This window comes from Acinonyx jubatus, chromosome C1 (genome assembly GCF_027475565.1).
Source record: "Acinonyx jubatus isolate Ajub_Pintada_27869175 chromosome C1, VMU_Ajub_asm_v1.0, whole genome shotgun sequence".
Taxonomy (NCBI): Eukaryota; Metazoa; Chordata; class Mammalia; order Carnivora; family Felidae; genus Acinonyx; species Acinonyx jubatus.
This window is the reverse complement of record NC_069381.1, coordinates 28,860,516-28,879,405: the sequence shown is the minus strand read 5'-3', so window position 1 is coordinate 28,879,405 and position 18,890 is coordinate 28,860,516. Positions and strand designations below refer to the sequence as shown.

Genomic DNA, 18,890 nt, shown 5'->3' with positions numbered 1-18,890 from the left:
GTCATTTCCTTTCGCTCTTCACTAGTAGGCATTTATTCTTGTGCCTTTTCTGGCCAGGCATGGTGGTAGGTGTGGTAGAGCGGAAGTGACACACCTTGCAAATAGTTACAGCAATGTTTGAAGAGACATAGGGGCCAGAAGAAGGAAATTTGCGTATCTCTTGGTCATTCCAGGCCTTCGAGTGTATATTTATTTAGTTTTGAGAGAGCGAAAGCACATATGCATTGAAGACAGTCCTTTCTTTGTTTATATGTTTATTTGTTTTTGAGAGAGAGAGAGCCCGTGTGCGAGGGAGGGACAGAGAGAGAGAGAGGGAGACAGAGGGTTCAAAGCAGGCTCTGCACTGAAAGCAGAGAGCCCCGTGTAGGGCTCCAACTCACAAAGCACAAGATCATGACCTGAGCCGAAGTCAGACACTTAACTGACTGAGCCATCCAGGTGGCCCTGAAGAAAGTCCTTTAAGTTGAAGTTAGTGAATTGAAGTTAGTGTTTGGTAATCTTTTTAGACAAGATTACTGGAAGTGAAATGAGTGGGGGTTGCAGGATTCTGCTAGATCTTTTTAAATCCGTGCACTGGGACTATAAACACAAGGTAACGTTGCTTCCAGGTATATAAAGAGTCACTTATTGTGAACACTGCTGTTGCTTTCCTTCTGAAAGTAACAAGGTACTTCTCCCCCACCCACCCCCCCAGTTCCCTAGCATACACAGGATGAAGAATCGTTTTGTGGATTATGGCTCTCTAATGTGTTTCAAAGCTAAACAGGAATGTTCAGAGTAGGCCTGTCCTGTTTGAAGTCCTCATGAAAGCACCAAAGTCACCCTTTGGTGCCACAGTCGTTGGTCTAAGTTAGATGTGACATTTCTTGTCTTCGAATTCCACCCCAAAGAGACTGAAACTGGGCAAAGTCAGCATAGGATGCTTTCCCCTGTCACTTCCATAGTCCTCCCAAGTGACTCATCAGTTCTCTTTGTTGACAGGTTTTTTGTAGGAACGTACAATGTGAATGGCCAGTCCCCCAAAGAATGCCTCCGGCCCTGGCTAAGCCATGGCATTGAGGCCCCAGATGTGTACTGTGTAGGGTGAGTGCCTCTCTTCTCGGTTGCCTCTACATCTCGAGAAAGTACAGCTGGGGTTGAAGGGACAGGGACATGAATGTATAACTGCATTTTCGCAGCAGGTGAAGGGATTGAAAAATGAGCATGTGCTTAATAACAGCTGCTTCTCTGTTTGATGTTCTTACTCGTGGTAAACAAATTTCCGGCACCATTAAAGTGATGTGCTTGGCATTTAAATGCTATTATTTAATTGTTAGTGCAACCCTCCTGTTAAAATCACTACACCTTGAATTGACTTTCATCACTTAGACATTCAACACTTTGTCAGTCATAAAGCAAAGATCTCTTTTTGCCAGGGAGGGGAAGGTAGCTTTTTTAAAAGCGCCATCAGTCATTTTTCCCCCTCCATACTTCTGTCTTCTTACCACTCTCCTGGGCACTATGGATGGGGTGGGGGCAGCAAAGAAGCCTGTATGGTAAAGTGGGAAGGGCCTAGAATTTGGAATTTATATAGACGCAGGCGTGGCCCCCAGTTTGCCATTCGGTGCTTGTGTGAAATAGCGGTCTCGGCTGTGAAATGGAGATGCTTCTAACTGCTTCACAGGCTGGTTACAGAGAGGAAATGGGTGGCTGCCCATGAAAGTGCTGGTGGTTCCTTAGCACTTAGTCCCTTGGCTTCAAGTGTTTATTTTTCTCCCCTCTCGAGGGCCCTGCAGTTCAGCTGGAGAGCCAGGACACATGCATCTAAACCAATCTGAGGACGGGTTGTCTCGCACGCTACCTTTCTCTGTCTGACCGCTTGCTGCTTATAATAGGTTCCAGGAGCTTGACCTGAGTAAGGAGGCCTTTTTCTTCCATGATACCCCAAAGGAAGAAGAGTGGTTTAAAGCTGTATCAGAAGGTCTTCATCCAGATGCCAAATACGCAAAGGTAAGAGAGGGGCCAGTGACCTTTAATTTTATGTTGCCACGCAGGGAAATTCGAAGACCGTTTTGGACTTTTCCTGTGACCTTTATCAAAAGCCAGTCCTAATTATTTCAGTTCCAAGTCCTCCAGAAGAGGCGCTGTGGGTAGGAAAGACGCAGGTCTTGGCGCTGGCAGGCTGTCCAGGTTATCACGTAGCATGTTCAGTGAGCTGAACAGGTGATCACCCTGTGTCCTGTTCGGAAGAAGGAGACGCATTAGCACCCTGAGCCAACCAACTTCAAGACTCCTTTTCCTCTGGGACATTTATTCCCGTTTTCGACTGTGTTTCATGCCGTGACTTGAATGTTTGGCTGTGTTGTCCAGGTGAAGCTCATCCGACTGGTCGGGATTATGCTGCTGTTGTACGTCAAACAGGAACACGCGGCGCACATCTCCGAGGTGGAAGCTGAGACCGTGGGGACAGGAATCATGGGGAGGATGGTGAGGTTTTGGTCTGTATGCTTGGCACACCGGTGGCCTTGACCCCTAAGGTTTTGACACTGCGTGTCCTGATACCATGACTGCACGCGCCCCAGTTGGATGGTGCTGGTATGACAAGATGAACAGGGCGTTCAAGCACAGCTAGATGGAGCGGACCACTCAGAGGTCGGATTTCAGTGAACTCACCCCATTCAGTGGACTTACCCCATTAGCACGTATCCCCGTGTCCGCTCCACGCCGGAGCCTCTAGCTGATCTGCCCCTTCCGCCCATGAAATATGTTGCAGAGACGCTGTTGGGAAACCAAGATAAAGAAAGAGCGCCAGGGCCGCCTGGGTGGCTCAGTCAGCTGTGTTTCCGACTCTTGGTTTCGGCTCAGGTCATGATCTTACGGTTCGTGGGGTCAGCCCCCCCTTGAGAGAGAGATTCTCTCTCTCTCCCCCCGCTTTCTCTCCCCCCCTCCTCTACAAGGTCAGTCCCCGCTTGAGAGAGAGTTCTCTCTCTCTTTCTATCTCAACATAAAGTTAAAAAAAAAAAAGGAAAGGATGCTGATAACAGGTTTGCAATTTTCTTGTCTTGAGGCTCCCACAGTCCCACTTTTAGGCTCCACTGCAAGAGCTTGGCTTCCTGTGGAGAAGGGCAAGCATGTGGCTTGCCTGTGACTTAGTGAAAAGTGGACTCAGCCTGGCCACTGACCGGCTAGTCACTCCAGCCAGTGACTCTGGGCTTTGTTTTCTTACCTGTTCAAAGACAGGCAGTCACACTGCTTCGTCTCCCTGTCAGGATCATTTTGAAGAGGAAACATTTTGAGGGTGTGCGGGTGGGAGTGACCGACACGACGAGGTGGCGAGTCGGATTCTGTCGGGCTCTTTTCCGCAGGGCAACAAGGGAGGAGTGGCCATCCGGTTCCAACTCCACAACACCAGCATCTGTGTCGTGAACTCTCACCTGGCAGCCCATACAGAAGAGTGTGAGAGGAGGAACCAGGACTATAAAGACATCTGTTCTCGAATGCAGTTTTGTCAGGCTGACCCAAGCCTCCCCCCTCTCACCATCAGCAAGCACGAGTGAGTCTGGGCGTGGAGCCCAAGCAGTTCACCGCTCCTGCTGTGCAGAGCTGGGGCTCCCCCCTGTTGCGTTGGGAGCAGGCCTCCCACTGCCCGAGTGGGAGCTCCAGCCAGCGCTTGCTTCCGCGCGGGTTATGTCCCATGAGATGTTCGGTTTCCCAACTCCCCATCCGGCAGATCTCTGGCATCTTGGTCCCACGTCATTTGTCCCCAGAAAAACGTAGGTTTATTTTAATGCGGGTCTGCCTCGATAAACAGCAGGAGGGAAGCAACCAAAGAACGAGCTTGTCAAACTTTACAGCAAGCTTCGCAAGGTTTTAGAAGTATGTTTTCGGATCCTGTACATCTGTTCTTTCCAGAAGCATATGTAGTTGAAATCGGACTGCAGTAGTATACCTTCGCTTAGTATTAAACCTCTTGATTCACCGTTAGAGTTGTAGTTACAGCTGCTTAGAGAATCTTGTGCTGATCTTTGTTCCCTTAATCTCTAAAACTTCCCGTATGTCTAAATTCACGGCATGTTAGAATCCCAGGCTTTACGGTAACACTCGAAGCTTGTGCCACTTCTTTTAGAAAAAGGAAGAAGCCATTGGGGCCATGGTGTCTGCCAGGGAGCACACAGATTCAAGCCTCTCATCCCGCCTGCCGCGGTGGTGGAACTGTCTTGAGCTCACTGGCCTTCTTGAAGCTGACAGGATGGCTTTCCTTCTCCGGGGAACCCAGCAGGGAGTGTGTCTTCCGTTCTGCTGAACCTCCGGCACCCTAGTTTGGGAGGTGGCAGCTTGCATGTCATTCTGTCTGCTGTGAGCTCGTGGGTGCATTTATCGTGCGTGTCTACTGCTATGCATTCTCCGGTGCCTGGCCGCTGGCTTCAGATAGAGCAGTAGCAGACCTTATGGGATGTGCACAGTCATCTGGGAATGCTTGGTTGTCCTTCTCCCAAAGCAGCAGGTGTAATAAAACACCTGCCACACTTCACACAAAGAGCCAACCAAGGATATAGTGGGGGTTTAACTCAGACTCCCCTGTGAAGGTTGAGCTTTGTTTCAGAGGAACTCAGCTCTAGAAACAAAGGCGGAGAGTGTGTTTTGTGGACTGCGATGTGCACGGAGGCGACATGATGGCATCATCTGGTGCGGGGTCCCTGAGCAATCGACATGGCACCCAATATTTGATCTCTGGTGCCTCGTCCCAGAAGTGAGGTGAATGGTGGTCTTGCTTTTAGACCTGATTAGGCTGTCTTTCCAACCACACAAGAATAAAGTAGTCCAGGACGACTCCAGGCTGTTTCTCATGAAACTGGAGCAAGGTCCCGGAGCCAGCAGCATGTTAGCCGTGGCATGAAATGGGATGGCAAGAGAAAAGATTTCCTGAACAGCTGGGTCCCTTCCCTCCCAGCCCCCAAGAAGCCGAGTCTCAGGGTGCTCCTGTCAGAAGCACACTGGCGAGGATGGGGGAAGTCCCGCCTAAACTGTGAACTTTGTGCTCTGTCCTCACAGTGTGATCTTGTGGCTGGGGGACCTCAACTACAGGATAGAAGAGCTGGATGTGGAAACGGTGAAAAAGCTCATCGAGGAGAAGGCCTTCCAGACGCTGTATGCGTATGATCAGGTACACACAGCCACCTGTGCCCTCTTAGGCAGCTGTCCCGCCACTGTGAGGGCACGGGAGGGCCTGGCTTCCCAACCCTCGGCCTCTTCTTCCTCCGCTGGGCAGGCTTCCCTGAGAAGCTGATGGCCTGTCATTTCTCTCTTTTCTGCCTTCCCTCATCCATGGCTGCCTCCCCATCGGCTCTTCCCTCGAGGCGCCTCATCCCCCTTGGGGGCAGGAACGTGTGTTCTCTCTCTCAGTCTCTCTCTCTCCCCCTCCCCTTTCCCCTGGTGCTTGCGTGTTCATTCATTTGTTCAAGAAGGGGCTAAAAGGGTGCCAAGTTTCTCATACAGATCCTTAGTGTGTTTAAGATGATTTGTTAAATTGTTTTCTGAGTGAGCCTCCTCTGCCCCCTCCTGCTCTTCAACCAGACTTGTCCAGTGTAAATGACAGCCGTTTCTCCTGAGCGGCTTTCTTCACTCCTGCCAGGAACCAGTTCTGGAACCTGCTGTTCTCCACCGTGGTCTGGGTCAGCGTTTCTTGCTCAGAGCATGAGCCATTTCACAGGACAAGAGACGTGTCTCTCGCTGGCTTCCTTGAGGCTACTCGTCCCTGTAGGTTTCAAAACCATTCAAGTGGTCAGGGTTGTTCAGAAGGTTCAAGTCCCTTTTCTTTTTAGTCTGTAGCCGCCTTCTTATTGTCACCAGTCTCAGTCTCTCTGTTAACCTTTTTGTCCCCTGATGCACATCAGTCAGAGGGGGAAACATCTCAACTTTGTTGTGTCTTTCTTTTATGGAATCATCTCCTTTTTGACCATTTTTCTCTCCAGTTCCTTTCCTTTCCTTACGTGTTTTTTCTCTTTTATCCCTGTTTCCGCATTAAGCCAATCTGCTCAAAACTGTTTACTGCATCTATATTCTTGAGTGAGGCACTCTAGCTTCCCTGGCAGTTTCCTGCTGACCTCCTCTTGCCTTCTTTTCTGGTCTTTCTTCAAGTAAAAGTACCTGTTTTGTGAATTCTCTGCTTTCCAGATGGTTTTAAGGTCTTTACATACTGATTTAAGACTCCTCTTACATTAATATCTACATTTTTATTGTGTCTGCGGCCTTTCCTTAGTAGTTTTTTTTTTAGGCATTCCTATTTTGGGGAATTTGGCAACTGTTGTCCCCTGAATAGCTGCCACCCTGTGTCCAGTGCTAGCTGGCAGTTCTTCATCAGTCCATGACGGGCCAAGCTTGGTCCCCCCGGGAGGAGACAGGAGCACCTGTGGTTGTTCATCTCCCTGAGAGTGTGATCTGGAAGGATCTCCTCAAATGAGTGCAGCAGGAGGAATGCTGGCTATTCTCAGGATGCACTAGGCACTATTCTAAGCTGACAGTTCTTTCCAACAGCCCCGGGGGGCAGACTCTCTTGCCAATCCAGAATTTGCAGAGGGGGGACATCAAGGCACAGAGCTTCCCCCAGTTCAAATAACTCATTTGATAAACTCCTTTAGAAAACTGTTTAAATTTACATTTAATTCATACTTGTTTTGGTATACTTCTGTTTCTACGTACATGAAAGTCCCCTTTGCTTTTTGCACTGTATCTTTCCAGACCCTTTTCCATGGAGTCCTCTCTCCATGTACAGTGGGAACAGCTGTGTTACACAGATGAAATGTCTGATACTTGGAAGGAGAAGCTCCGTGTCTGTTGGTACCTGATCCTCTTAGGGACGTCTCAGTAAGATGGTACTCAGGTCCCTTGGATGCAGGTATACTCTTAGAAAAGAGCCTTAAAAACGGTACAGCAGGCAAAGGAGTGGTCAGCTTACTCCCCTTCTTAGGATTTCATTCTCAGAATCTTACAGAATAACTTTCTCCTGGGACTTTCCCTTTAGGTTAGGGTTCAACTTCCAGATTAAAGCCCTTTCCTCTGCTAATTCAAGGTTTCAGTTTTTTTATTTTGAGGTTTTTTGTTTTTTTTTGTTGTTGTTGTTTTCCCCCCCTTCCATCCTTTTACACAGCTGAAAACTCAGGTCACGGCCAAGACTGTCTTCGAAGACTTCACTGAAGGCGAGCTCACGTTCCAGCCCACGTATAAGTATGATACTGGCTCCGACGACTGGGACACCAGGTAGGTAGGGAGTTGTGCAAATGGAAACCCAGAAATTTCGGGAAGCACTTGCCCCCATGGACCTAAAGAAGGAGATAGGAATCCTATGACTTCCCCGTGTTTTGCACTCTGGTCAAACGTTTTCCCTCAGTATCTGCTCATTCAGCAGCCCTACCTTCCCGCATGTTTTCTTTTCGACTGCCTTAGGCTTTGTTCCACAATAATTTACTTTTCAGTTATGCTTAGGGTGATAGGATGATTCTAAGCAGCTTAGCTTGTACTTGGTCACTACATAGGAGTTTATCGTTTTTCTTAGTGCTTATGGCATGCCTCACATTATGTCACACACTTCTATGACCTCATCTAATCATCCCTACAGCCACCGGAAGTAGGTGTGATTTATTATCCTCAATTCTTAGATCGGAGAACGGAGGCATGCACAAATTAAAGAGCCTCTCAAGGGGCACCTGGAGCGTGCGACTCCTGATCTTGAGGTTGTGAGTTCGAGCCCCATGGTGGGCATAGAGATTACTTAAAAATAAAAATCTTAAAAAAAAAAAAAAAGAGATAAGAAATAAAGAGCCTCCCAAACAGGGAAGTGTAGAGCCAGGATTCTAACCTAGGCAGTAGGAATTCAGAGCCTGTTTAAACCACCATCTTTTAAGGGCCACAGAGTACTTACTTGCGGGTTGCCTTTTTCATCTCATCCCCATAGGAAGGTAAAGAGCAGGGAATCATTCTGAACCGTGTTTGGCTTAGAGACCTAGCAGCTGTTTTGGGTGATACCCACAGGGTACATGCTGTCCCCTGGTGGGCCCGAAGCACTGTGCCTTCTTGGGTCCCTGGGCCTGCATGCACACGCATTTGGAGGCCCTGGCCTGTCTCCCCAGCCGAGCCAGGGTGCCAGCCAGGCACTGGGCACTGGTGTGCCTGTGTGGGCCCCCAGCGCAGACTTTGTATTTCAGTGAGAAGTGTCGTGCTCCTGCCTGGTGTGACCGGGTCCTCTGGAAAGGGAAGAACATCACTCAGCTGAGTTACCAGAGCCACATGGCCCTGAAGACCAGTGACCACAAGCCTGTCAGCTCAGTGTTTGACATTGGGGTAGGTGGGGAGCTGATACCCCTTGCGATCACTCTGTAGGGAACTGGTTCTCATAACCACCTTTGTCGTTTTGGTCTCCTCCTCCCCACCTGAGTGTGAGAAAGCTTTTAAATGTTTTTAGGGGTGCCTGGCTGGCTCAGTCTGTAGAGCATGTGACTCTCGATCTTGGGGTTGTGAGTTTGAATCCCATGTTGGGTGTAGAGAATACTTAAAAATTAAAAAAAAATTTAAATAACAGTGTTTTAATTTAAATCCAATTCATAATTATTTTCGTATATTTCTCCTATGTATTTCTACGTACATGGAAGTTTTCCTTTTTTTTTTTTTTTTTTTTGGACTGTGTCTTTCTAGGCCTTTTTCTATGCACATACAAATGTGTCAGTATCCTATATACAACACAGAGGATGTTTTTTCTTTTTGTAAAAGAGATCATCTATGCACATTGTTCTGAGAGAATATCTTTTTTTTCCCTACTGACTATGTCTTAGGAGATCTTTCTATGTCAGTAAAGGTAGAGCTCCCTCCTCCTCCCACTTCTGCTGACTCTGTATGAGCTTATTTCCCACATCCTGGCTAATACTGAATTTTATCACTCTGAAATTTCTGCCAACCCAATGAGCCAAAAGGAAAAGATATGTCATTATTATAGATTACATTTCTTTGATTGCCAGGTTGAACATCTCTTTATTTATTATCTCTTCTCCTGTGACTTCTGTTTCTTTATTTTACCAATTTTCGAGGGTTCAGGTAGAGGCATATCAGAATCTGTGAGGATGTGGTGGCTTGAAAAAAGCCTAATGGATGTTACAAAGTTTTATTATTGGAAAGTGACAAAAATTGTGTTTATAATTCACAATACCGAAGGGAAGGCCTGACACAATCTTAGCTGATGGAGCACAGGTTACAAAAGCTTGAGAAATGCCACTTTAAATCAAACCCTAGAGAAGTTTCTCGCCGCAGGCCTGTTGACAGGCAGCAAAGTCACTGGACATCTTTCTGCCCCAGCTCTGCGACCTGGCAGAGCTCCCAACCAAGCTTTCACTCCAGTGTCTTCTCAGCTAATCAGGAAGCGGTTGGCTTTACCACAAGTTCAGCCTCTGGAGGACCCTCCGGAGACTATTGTTAATTGGGTTCTTTGTTAATTAATTAAATCTATTTAGTCTTCACTTTCTGTGTGGCTGTCAACTGCTCTTTCCCAATACTGTGCGTGTCTTCTTTACTGAAAAGGAGGAAATGGGCAGAAGGCAACTCAGGCTCTGATGTCTCCCTCCCAGGTGAAGGTGGTCAATGAAGAACGTTATCGGAAGACTCTGGAGGAGATTGTTCGCTCCCTGGATAAGATGGAAAATGCCAACATTCCTTCTGTGTTCCTTTCTAAGCGAGAGGTAAGAAGGACATGTTAAGAGCATTGGCACGAGGCTCTTCTATTCATAGAACTTAAGTCTCATCTTCGAGGTCTCGGAATTCCAGGAGGCACCAGTCCGACCACTGGGCTCTAGTCTTCTTGACTGACAGGCTGCCACTAGTTAAAGCGAGGCTGCTGATGTTGGCTGAGAGGAGGGGGTTGTTGATTTAGAAATGATGTTCATCTCCTGATCGTCTGTATCAGAAGCCTTTCACCTTTGTGGCTCCTATGTTTCACCCACACATGGGCCATTCATGTATTAAATGATGGCATAGATGAGCCAAAAGATGTTGTGTTTGATTTTAGTGTAACTGGGTAGGTATTCTCGCGGTGGGGTTGGTGGGGGGGGGGGGGGGGGCGGTTCTTCCTCCCAATGTTTTGCTCTGACTGAGATTAAATTGAATCGATTTCTTGGGTACACATATGTTGGTGGGAGGCAAGGCAGTGTAGAAAAGGGATGGGCAGTGGAGGAAGTCAAGTTAGGGCTGAAGATTTTTCATGGAAGAGCTACAGCCTAGATCGTTGAGAATAGACAATACCAAGAAGCCAATCAAATGGAGATTATTGCGAGGGTATTGTTAATGCCCTAGAGGTCCAGCTACTTGGAAAGATGTGCTTGGTCTTCATGTTTGGGGGTGCACTTTGTAAAGGGTATCTTGGAAATGGCCTTTGGATATAGAAGATAGAAGATTTGAACTTTGATTCCTTCAGGAAATTTATTTATAAAACATGAAGTTTTTGGATTCCTGGGTTGAACATAGACAGCTGGTCTTAGTGGAGCTGTGGCCTCCCTGGTAAATGCCTAAATCAGAAACGTGATTCAAAAGAGGTAGTCCTTCATTTTCTTTCCAGAAAGGGCAAAGATTGCTCAGTTGGGGTGGCCGGGCATGTTGCCGAGAAGAGAGCACTGGTCTGACTGGTCCCGGTCTTGCCCCCAGTTCTGTTTTCAGAATGTGAAGTACATGCAGTTACAAGTACAGTCCTTTATAATCCATAATGGACAAGTGCCGTGTCAGTTTGAGTTCATCAACAAGCCTGACGAAGAGTCCTACTGTAAGCAGTGGCTGAATGCCAACCCCAGCAGAGGCTTCCTCCTGCCAGGTAAGGCCTCTCTTCCTAGTTTCCCAGTTGCTGGTTTGGGGAACACTCTACCCTGCCTGTTTATTTTCCTAAAATAAGCTTTTTTGTTCCTGAGTGTTTTGTTGTCTGGTTGAAACTTCTAAAAGCCCTGTGGATGTGAACCATCCATGAATAAAATATAAAAACAGTAAAGGGCAGGAGTTCAGCTTGAAAAGCTTTCTCAGCCATCTATGTGTTCCATAATTTCACAGAAAGAGAAGACAGAAGACCTCTGGGAAGCAGGTGCTGCTGTCGAAGGACCCATTTTCACTGTCTGCTTCACTATAATCAGCTCCCAGCGTCTGCTCTTGTAGGGAAAGATAACGGGGTGGTAATCCAGAAATTATATCTGGCCCTGGAATGTACCATTCATGTCTTTCCCCTGACTGCTCCTTTGCACTCTGCATCGTGCTGTGTGGCAGAGGGATTAAGCCTGTTTTGTGGACAGTTCGCAGGCTGATATTTGCATTATATTTTCTGCTGGATCAGGTGTCTTCATCTGACCTGGCCCAGGGCAAGCGCCTTGATCCATGCCTTCAATTCTATTAATAATTCTAACTTGAGCTGTGCTCCTTTGTACTTGGATTTCATAGCAATGGCCTATTTCACATGTTTTTGTTTGTTGTTTTCATATTCCCACTTGGACTATAAACTCCTTGTTCATGTGTCCTCTGAGTGCTGAGCACATACATACTTGTTGGTTGGCTGATTCGTCTTATTTCCTTTCCCAGCCCTTTGTGCCTGATCCTTGCCCCCTCTGTCCCCTTTCCTCTTGGCCTCTCACCAGCCAACATTACTTTTAATGTTATTCCTCAGATTCTGCCATTGAGATCGAACTGGAGCTATTTGTAAATAAGACCACGGCTACAAAGCTCAACTCAGGTGAAGACAAAATTGAAGACATTCTGGTTTTGCACTTGGACAGGGGAAAGGATTACTTTTTGTCGGTGACAGGGAACTACCTGCCCAGCTGTTTTGGATCTCCCATTCATACACTGTGCTACATGAGGGAGCCAATCTTGGACCTGCCGCTTGAAACTATTAGAGAGCTGGTGAGTTTTATGCCACAGGGAACCATCTAGAACTGTAGCAGCCGAGCCAGTCAAACAAGATAGTCTCTGTCTTTCGTACATAATTCATTAGAGAAACTCAGCCATGGATACTAAGATATGAAGCTTCCCTGGCTCCTAATTTTATTCCTTTTTTTTTTGTTTCAATCATCACTTGGTCATTCTTCAGCCCGAACTAAATTTTCTGAGACATAGAAGGCTCCTATGGGGAGAATTCGAGTACAAGGGGACTATTTTAGAGCAGATTTATAGTGATATGCATTTTTCCCCCTTCGAATGCACTTTTTTGATTTAGGGACTCTTGATTTCTATCCTCTTCATTCTATAAGGTGAAAACAGAGGCCCAGTAAGGAGAGTGATTGGTCACAGGTCACATGGTGAGTTAACAGTGGACCTGGCCCCTGCATTTAGGTTTTTGGACTCCCAAGTCTGTGCCCTTACCTCACAGACCACATTCTCACCCTGGTTCTGACAGTGAAATGCTGTTGACAGGATGTGTTTTCCAGAAGACAATGTGTATTTCACCTGATTCATTGAAACTGCTTGCTGTAACCCACTCCTACTTCTCAAAAATCACCTTTTGTACCTTGATTCTCCCACTTGATTTCATTTGCCCGTGGAACATTTGCTTAGGGGATTGCAATGCTTTCCTTCTTCCATGGGTTCGCTGCCCCCATGGTCAGTATTTTGGAGCTAGGCTGTCAGAAGTTCCATTGGTGGGCCTTCAGATTATGTTTTTTATTTCTTTTCAGACTCTGATGCCACTACAGACTGAAGATGATGGGATCCAGTTGGAGAACCCCATGGGGATCCCCAAAGAGCTCTGGATGATGGTTGATTACCTGTACCAAAATGCTATCCAGCAGGTAGGTGGTGGTTAAGCAGTCAGACCTGATTGAGGCCAGGCTGCCTTGGGAAAGAACATCAGCTCCAAGAACTTTTGGTATAAGAAGCTTTTACCCCAAGGAACCTGTGGAAAGCTTTTCCTCCCCTAGGGAGTGAACGGGGGATAGATTCATGTTTCACACCCCCGTGAGACCTTGCTATTACATACAACACTTGATTACCCCCAAGGGAAGCAGCCTTGCATAGGATGGCCTTCGAGGCACAGCATGTTTCCCCGACCTGGTCTCTGGGGTCCTCCAAGTAGAAAGACATCTGGATTCTTCTCAGGATGTCAGCCTGCTATCCTTATGAGGAACTCTTGCCAGTTTCTGGGAAGGGGAGGGGCTAACTTGTTGATGAGCCAGACCAATGTAGGAGACCAGATGGAGACCCCAGGCCTTGAGTCAGGAGGCCTGACTTCAAGAGTGATTTGGGCAAGCTTCATGAAATCAGATTGGTCAGTTTCACTGAGTCATTCATACAGGGAGAAGACTAATACAAACTAGAGTCTATCACAGCTCTACCACCTGGGAGCAGCATACGTTTTTATGACATTCTCTTTTCATTTCTCCCCACTCCTCACATTTATCATTACAGTGTACCAAACACTGTTCTAAGTGTTTCACAGCATTGCCTCAATTAGTTCTTACAATGGCTCTCAGATGAAGAACCAGAGGTCCAGGAGGCTAAGTAACTTGGTCAAAATCCCAACACTGATAAATGAGTAGGATTGGAATTTGAACTCAGGGAATTTGTCTGTAGAAGTCACCTCCTTGAGCAGGGGCCATGCTAATCTTATGTGTATCATTTCAGTTTTGATATACATGCTGCTGAAGCGAGCAGAGAAGTTACTTCTTTTTTTGTTTTTTAACATTTAGTTATTTTAATTAAAAAAATTTTTTTAATGTTTATTATTTTTGAGAGAGAGAGACAGAGACAGAGAACAAGGAGGGGCAGAGAGAAAGGGAGACAGAATTGGAAGCAGGCTCCAGGCTCTGATCTGTCAACACAGAGCTTGACGCAGGGCTTAAACCCACAGACTGCAAGATCATGACCTGAGCTGAAGTCGGCCGCTTAACCAACTGAGCCACCCGGGCGCCCCTATTTTTATTTATTTTTGAGAGAGAGAGAGAGAGAGAGACTGACCATGAACATGGCAGAGGGAGAGGGGCAAGAGAGAGGGGGACAGAGGATCCAAAGCCAACTTTGCACTGACAGTATAGAGCCCGATGTAGGGCTTAAACCACGAACTGTGAGATCATGACCTGAGCCCAAGTTGGACGCTTAACCAACTGAGCCACCCAGGAGCCCCCAGAAATCACATTCTTAAGTATTGTGCTAATCTACCTTCTCTGTAGAGCTCTGTTCAAGTGTAACTTTTGAGCAATACATAGAATATTATTATTCAGTTATATGGCATTAAGTCATTTAGTAAAATGATTATAAAGCATGCTAGGACTCATGGAAATACCTTTATTGCCATAATCTTGTTTTCACAAGGCAGGGAGGTGCCTTTTTCTTTTTTTAATTTCATTTTTGTTAATTTACATCTAAATTAGTTAACATATAGTGCAATAATGATTTCAGGAGTCGATTCCTTAATGCCCCTTACCCATTTAGCCCATCGCCCCCACACCCCCTCCAGTAACCCTTGTTTGTTCTCCATATTTATGAGTCTCTTATACTTTGTCCCCCTCCCTGGTTTTTTTTTTAATTTTTTTTTTAATGTTTATTTATTTTTGAGACAGAGACAGACAGAGCACGAATGGGGGAGGGGCAGAGAGAGAGGGAGACACAGAATCAGAAGCAGGCTCCATGCTCTGAGCCATCAGCCCAGAGCCTGACGCGGCGCTCGAACTCACGAACCGTGAGATCGTGACCTGAGCTGAAGTTGGACGCTCAACCGACTGAGCCACCCAGGCGCCCCCCCCTCCCTGTTTTTGTATTATTTTTGTTTCCCTTCTCTTATGTTCATCTGTTCTGTGTCTTAAAGTCCTCATATGAGTGAAGTCATATGATATTTGTCTTTCTCTGACTAATTTCATTTAGCATAATACCCTCCAGTTCCATCCACGTAGTTGCAAATGGCAAGATTTCATTCTTTTTGATTGCTGAGTAATACTCCATTGTATATATACACCACATCTTCTTTATCCATTCATCCATCGATGGACATTTGGGCTCTTTCCATACTTTGGCTGTTGTTGATAGTGCTGCTGTAATCATGGGGGTGCATGTGTCCCTTTGAAACAGCACACCTGTATCCCTTCAATAAATACCTAGTAGTGCAATTGCTGGGTTGTAGGGTAGTTCTATTTTTAATTTCTTGAGGAACCTCCATCCTGTTTTCCAGAGTGGCTGCACCAGCCTGCATTCCCAAGGGGGGGTGCCTTTTTAACTTTCTCCATCTTATAAATGATATATTTTCTTCATGTTTTTCTTTTTCTGGTTAATCCCTCTGTAACACTGCAGGAAACATAGCTACTTTTAAAGTTTTCCCTTATCATTGTGTATAGTATGCCATACCTATAGTGTTGTGTTCTTTTCTTTTAATGTTTATTTATTTTGAGAGAGAAAGAGCATGAGCAGGAGAGGAGCAGAGAGAGGGGGAGAGAGAAAATCTCAAGCAGGCTCCATGCTGTCAGGGCAGAGCCCAACGTGAGGCTCGATCTCACGAATCATGAGATCGTGACCTGAGCCGAAATCAAGAGCCGGACACTTAACCACCTGAACCACCCACGTGCGCCCTATAGTTTTATAATAGATGTTTTATCACTTTAAAGACCTGTCATGGGAGCATGCTTGGGAAGGCCTGAAAGATGAATTAACCACATCAGCCCTAAATTTATCAGGGTGTTTACCAGGGTGATTCAAAGGCCTCGCTACACTGCTCGCTCCCTTTTTACACCTTGCTGGTGATCATATTTCTGGGTCTGGAAATCACGGCCGATTTTCTGAGAATATAATGATCCTGTGACTTTCTTTCCTTTTGCAGGAAGATCTGTTTCAGCAGCCAGGCCTGAGGTCAGAATTTGAGCATATCAGGGACTGTTTGGATACTGGAATGATTGATGCCCTCTGTATCCTTCAGGCATTCATGTGTGCGTGCATGCGTGTGTGTGTGTATGTGTGTGTGTTTGTGTGACTACGATTAAGAGGTGAGAGAAGAAAGAACAGTATCTTAAGGCTCAAAATCTGGTCTTGTGTCCTCAGCTATCATATTTTTCTTAAAGTTTGCATAGAGAAGACTTTACAACTTTAAGCAACTGATATAGCAGGAACTCATGAAGGCCCAGCTAAGCTGACAAAGAGCTTGGCCCCCTTCACTGTGTCAGGCTGGCATCCTAGCTCTGAGTGGAGAGCCTGACTGGGCAGGCTGCACTTCTGGCCTGTGCTCCTTCCTGGGCCTTTTCCTAACCATGGCACGGCATTGCCTTTTCCTTAACGATGGGCCAAAAGCCGCCAACAATCATTCTGTGGCTGAAGCCCTGCTGCTTTTCCTGGAGAGCCTGCCAGAGCCTGTCATCTGCTACAGCGCCTACCATAACTGCTTGGAGTGTTCTGGCAGCTACACAGCAAGTAAACAGGTGAGGGGAAGCGTTAAGCATCAGCACACACGTGTTGCAGCCCCGGGCCTCATGGGGCCTGAGGGAACAAAGTGGGCGCAGTCCCTCAGACACAGTGTCCTAGTAACTCAGCTCCAGAGCTTTCCTTCCCAAACCTGTTCTTCCTTTCATGTCCGCTTTTCTTTTAGTGGCTTCACCCTTAATTCCAGTGACTCAACCCAGAAACCTGAGTCATTTCTGAGTCGTCCTCCGCTCACCTCCCACATGCCCAGTTCCCTTGATCTGTCACCCGTCGTCTTCTGTTCTCGTGCACTCACCTTGGTTGAGCCCTGGATTCAGTCTGTCCCTCTGCTGATTTGTTTTGTATACGGCCCTCAGACCATGTGCTCTAAAGCTCTCGTTATGTCACTGTTGGTCAAAAACCACACATGGCTCTCCGTTGCCAGTTAATGATTTTCTTAAACAAATACTCAAGACTTTTCATGATCTGGCCTAGTGGTTCACACATGTAACATGCCATGGCAGAATAATCTAGAAAACTTGCTAATAATATGGGTTCCAGAGCCTCACCCCACATCCACCGAGCCAGAATCTCTTTTGGAATATTTCTTGTGCGAGCTTCCCGACTGATAACGATGATGTGCCAATAGCTGGAGTACGCATTGAATTCTGTCCTGATCGACCACTCTCGGCTTAGCGCCTGTTCAAACAGTGGTGCTCCTGCTAAAATTGACTTCTTGGTTTGTTCTCTCTCCTTATCTCACTGTTTTCCTTCTCTTGCCTTTTTTACACTTTCTTTTGCCCTAATCCTTACCTCTGCAAGCCCAGTCTCGTCTTCAAGACCCAGCTGAAAATGTCTTCCATTCCCCTACATCTTTTGAGAGCACATAGTTAGAATATTGACCCCTAAATTTTTTGTAATGTTTTTATTTATTTTTGAGACAGAGAGAGACAGAGCACGAGCAGGGGAGGGGCAGAGAGAGATGGAGACACAGAATCTGAAGCAAGCTCCAGGCTCTGAGCTGAGAGCACAGAGACCGATGTGGGGCTCAAACTCACAGACTGCGAGATCATGACTCGAGCCGAAGTCAGATGCTTAACCGACTGAGCCACCCAGGTGCCCCTAGAATATTGACCTCTAAATTCACATGGTGCTTGATCTGTGCTTCTCTTTTGACTCTTGTGCAGAGTGCTAAGTGATCAGGACTTTCTTTGCATAGCCTTACTAATGTCCTGGGATCGTGCACTCAGTTGCTGGAATATAGCAGATGCCTAACAGATGACTGACTGACTGAAAAGACAAATCCCAATTCTCCCTCTTTCAGGTCATTTCTACCCTCCCCACATTCCACCAAAATGTCTTCAACTACTTGATGGCGTTTTTGCGAGAATTACTGAAAAAATCAGCAAAAAATCATTTGGATGAGAATATTCTAGGTAAGCAGCCAAGTGTCTGTGGAAAGCATCTCTGCCAACCGAGACTCATTAGCAGAAATGTACTTGAGGGACGTCCCAAGACCACTGCCGTGGAACTAAAATCTCCAGCTCTGGGTACAGTTCACCCTCATGCAGCTTTTGTTTTTCAAGCAGAAAATAACGCTTTGGGGCACTCCTCCCAACTCAACAACACAAGAAGAAGTAGTGCTTCTTTTGCTGAATTGTTTTGTTTTCTGTGTTTTTCATGCAGCTAGCATATTTGGCAGCTTACTGCTTCGAAACCCAGCTGGTCACCAAAAGCTTGACATGGCAGAGAAGAAGAAGGCTCAAGAATTTATTCACCAGTTCCTCTGCAACTCACCCTGAGCCTATCTCCTCTCCTATTTTATTTGAGGCAGCCAATTACCAGTCCCACCTGTTTCAGATCAAGAAGATATGAGGGTTCTTGGAAGCAAAAGCGGCAGCTGCCTGTTTTCCTGAGCCCAGACCCCCCCCCCCCCCCCCGTGGCTGTCACACTCATTGGTACTGTGAGTTGTGAAGACCTGGGGGGAATCCACCACAATAAAACTGACAGTCAGTGTTCAGCTTTAGTTATTTAACACAGATCTCTCTATTTTTAAAAATTTTAAAGATGTTTAAATAACTGTACTTTTTGTGCTCACTCAGCCAGCCTGCCTCCAGGGCATTGTCAGTGCCTTCCCTGTAGCCTGGGCCGAGCTCCCCATGATCAGATATTTGAACAAACTTTGGGGTCCTGAAGGGAGAATGAATTGGACAGCAAGAATGCAAATGGGATCTGCTGGGTAAACAGGTCACAGCCACCCCAGATGCTTCCAGTTCTCTAAGCGCATGTGTATGTGTATATACAAAGCCTACCCGCCTTCCTACTCAGATGTGGCTCAACAGCTCTGGGGCTGGCACTCAGCCTCTGAGGGCAATACAGTGGCTTGAAAATGAAAATACTGAAGAAATTGGTGTTGTGGTGAAACAAATGGGATTTTCTGGGTCAACAAATCCTCTAAACTGTATATGATGCATTCCCTTTCTCATATGTGTAATATATTTTAATGATAAATGTATTTTTAACAGTG

The 18,890-nt window shown here is 46.4% G+C and overlaps 1 protein-coding gene and 1 non-coding gene across 2 annotated transcripts in view; one reads left to right on the top strand and one right to left on the bottom strand.

The window, feature by feature from the left end:
• Positions 1 to 18,890, top strand: part of INPP5B (inositol polyphosphate-5-phosphatase B) — a 48,794-nt gene extending 29,904 nt beyond the window's left edge. The window contains 15 exon segments of the mRNA XM_053211697.1: positions 982 to 1,083; positions 1,875 to 1,989; positions 2,350 to 2,466; positions 3,345 to 3,532; positions 5,032 to 5,143; positions 7,127 to 7,236; positions 8,181 to 8,316; positions 9,591 to 9,701; positions 10,660 to 10,822; positions 11,657 to 11,892; positions 12,663 to 12,776; positions 15,791 to 15,875; positions 16,255 to 16,382; positions 17,687 to 17,798; positions 18,049 to 18,890. Of these exon segments, the coding sequence (XP_053067672.1) occupies positions 982 to 1,083; positions 1,875 to 1,989; positions 2,350 to 2,466; positions 3,345 to 3,532; positions 5,032 to 5,143; positions 7,127 to 7,236; positions 8,181 to 8,316; positions 9,591 to 9,701; positions 10,660 to 10,822; positions 11,657 to 11,892; positions 12,663 to 12,776; positions 15,791 to 15,875; positions 16,255 to 16,382; positions 17,687 to 17,798; positions 18,049 to 18,164 (1,945 nt within the window). The 3' untranslated portion in view covers positions 18,165 to 18,890.
• On the bottom strand, positions 13,535 to 13,638 carry LOC113599657 (U6 spliceosomal RNA). The gene has a single exon (XR_003420574.1). It is a non-coding gene; the product is annotated as a U6 spliceosomal RNA (small nuclear RNA).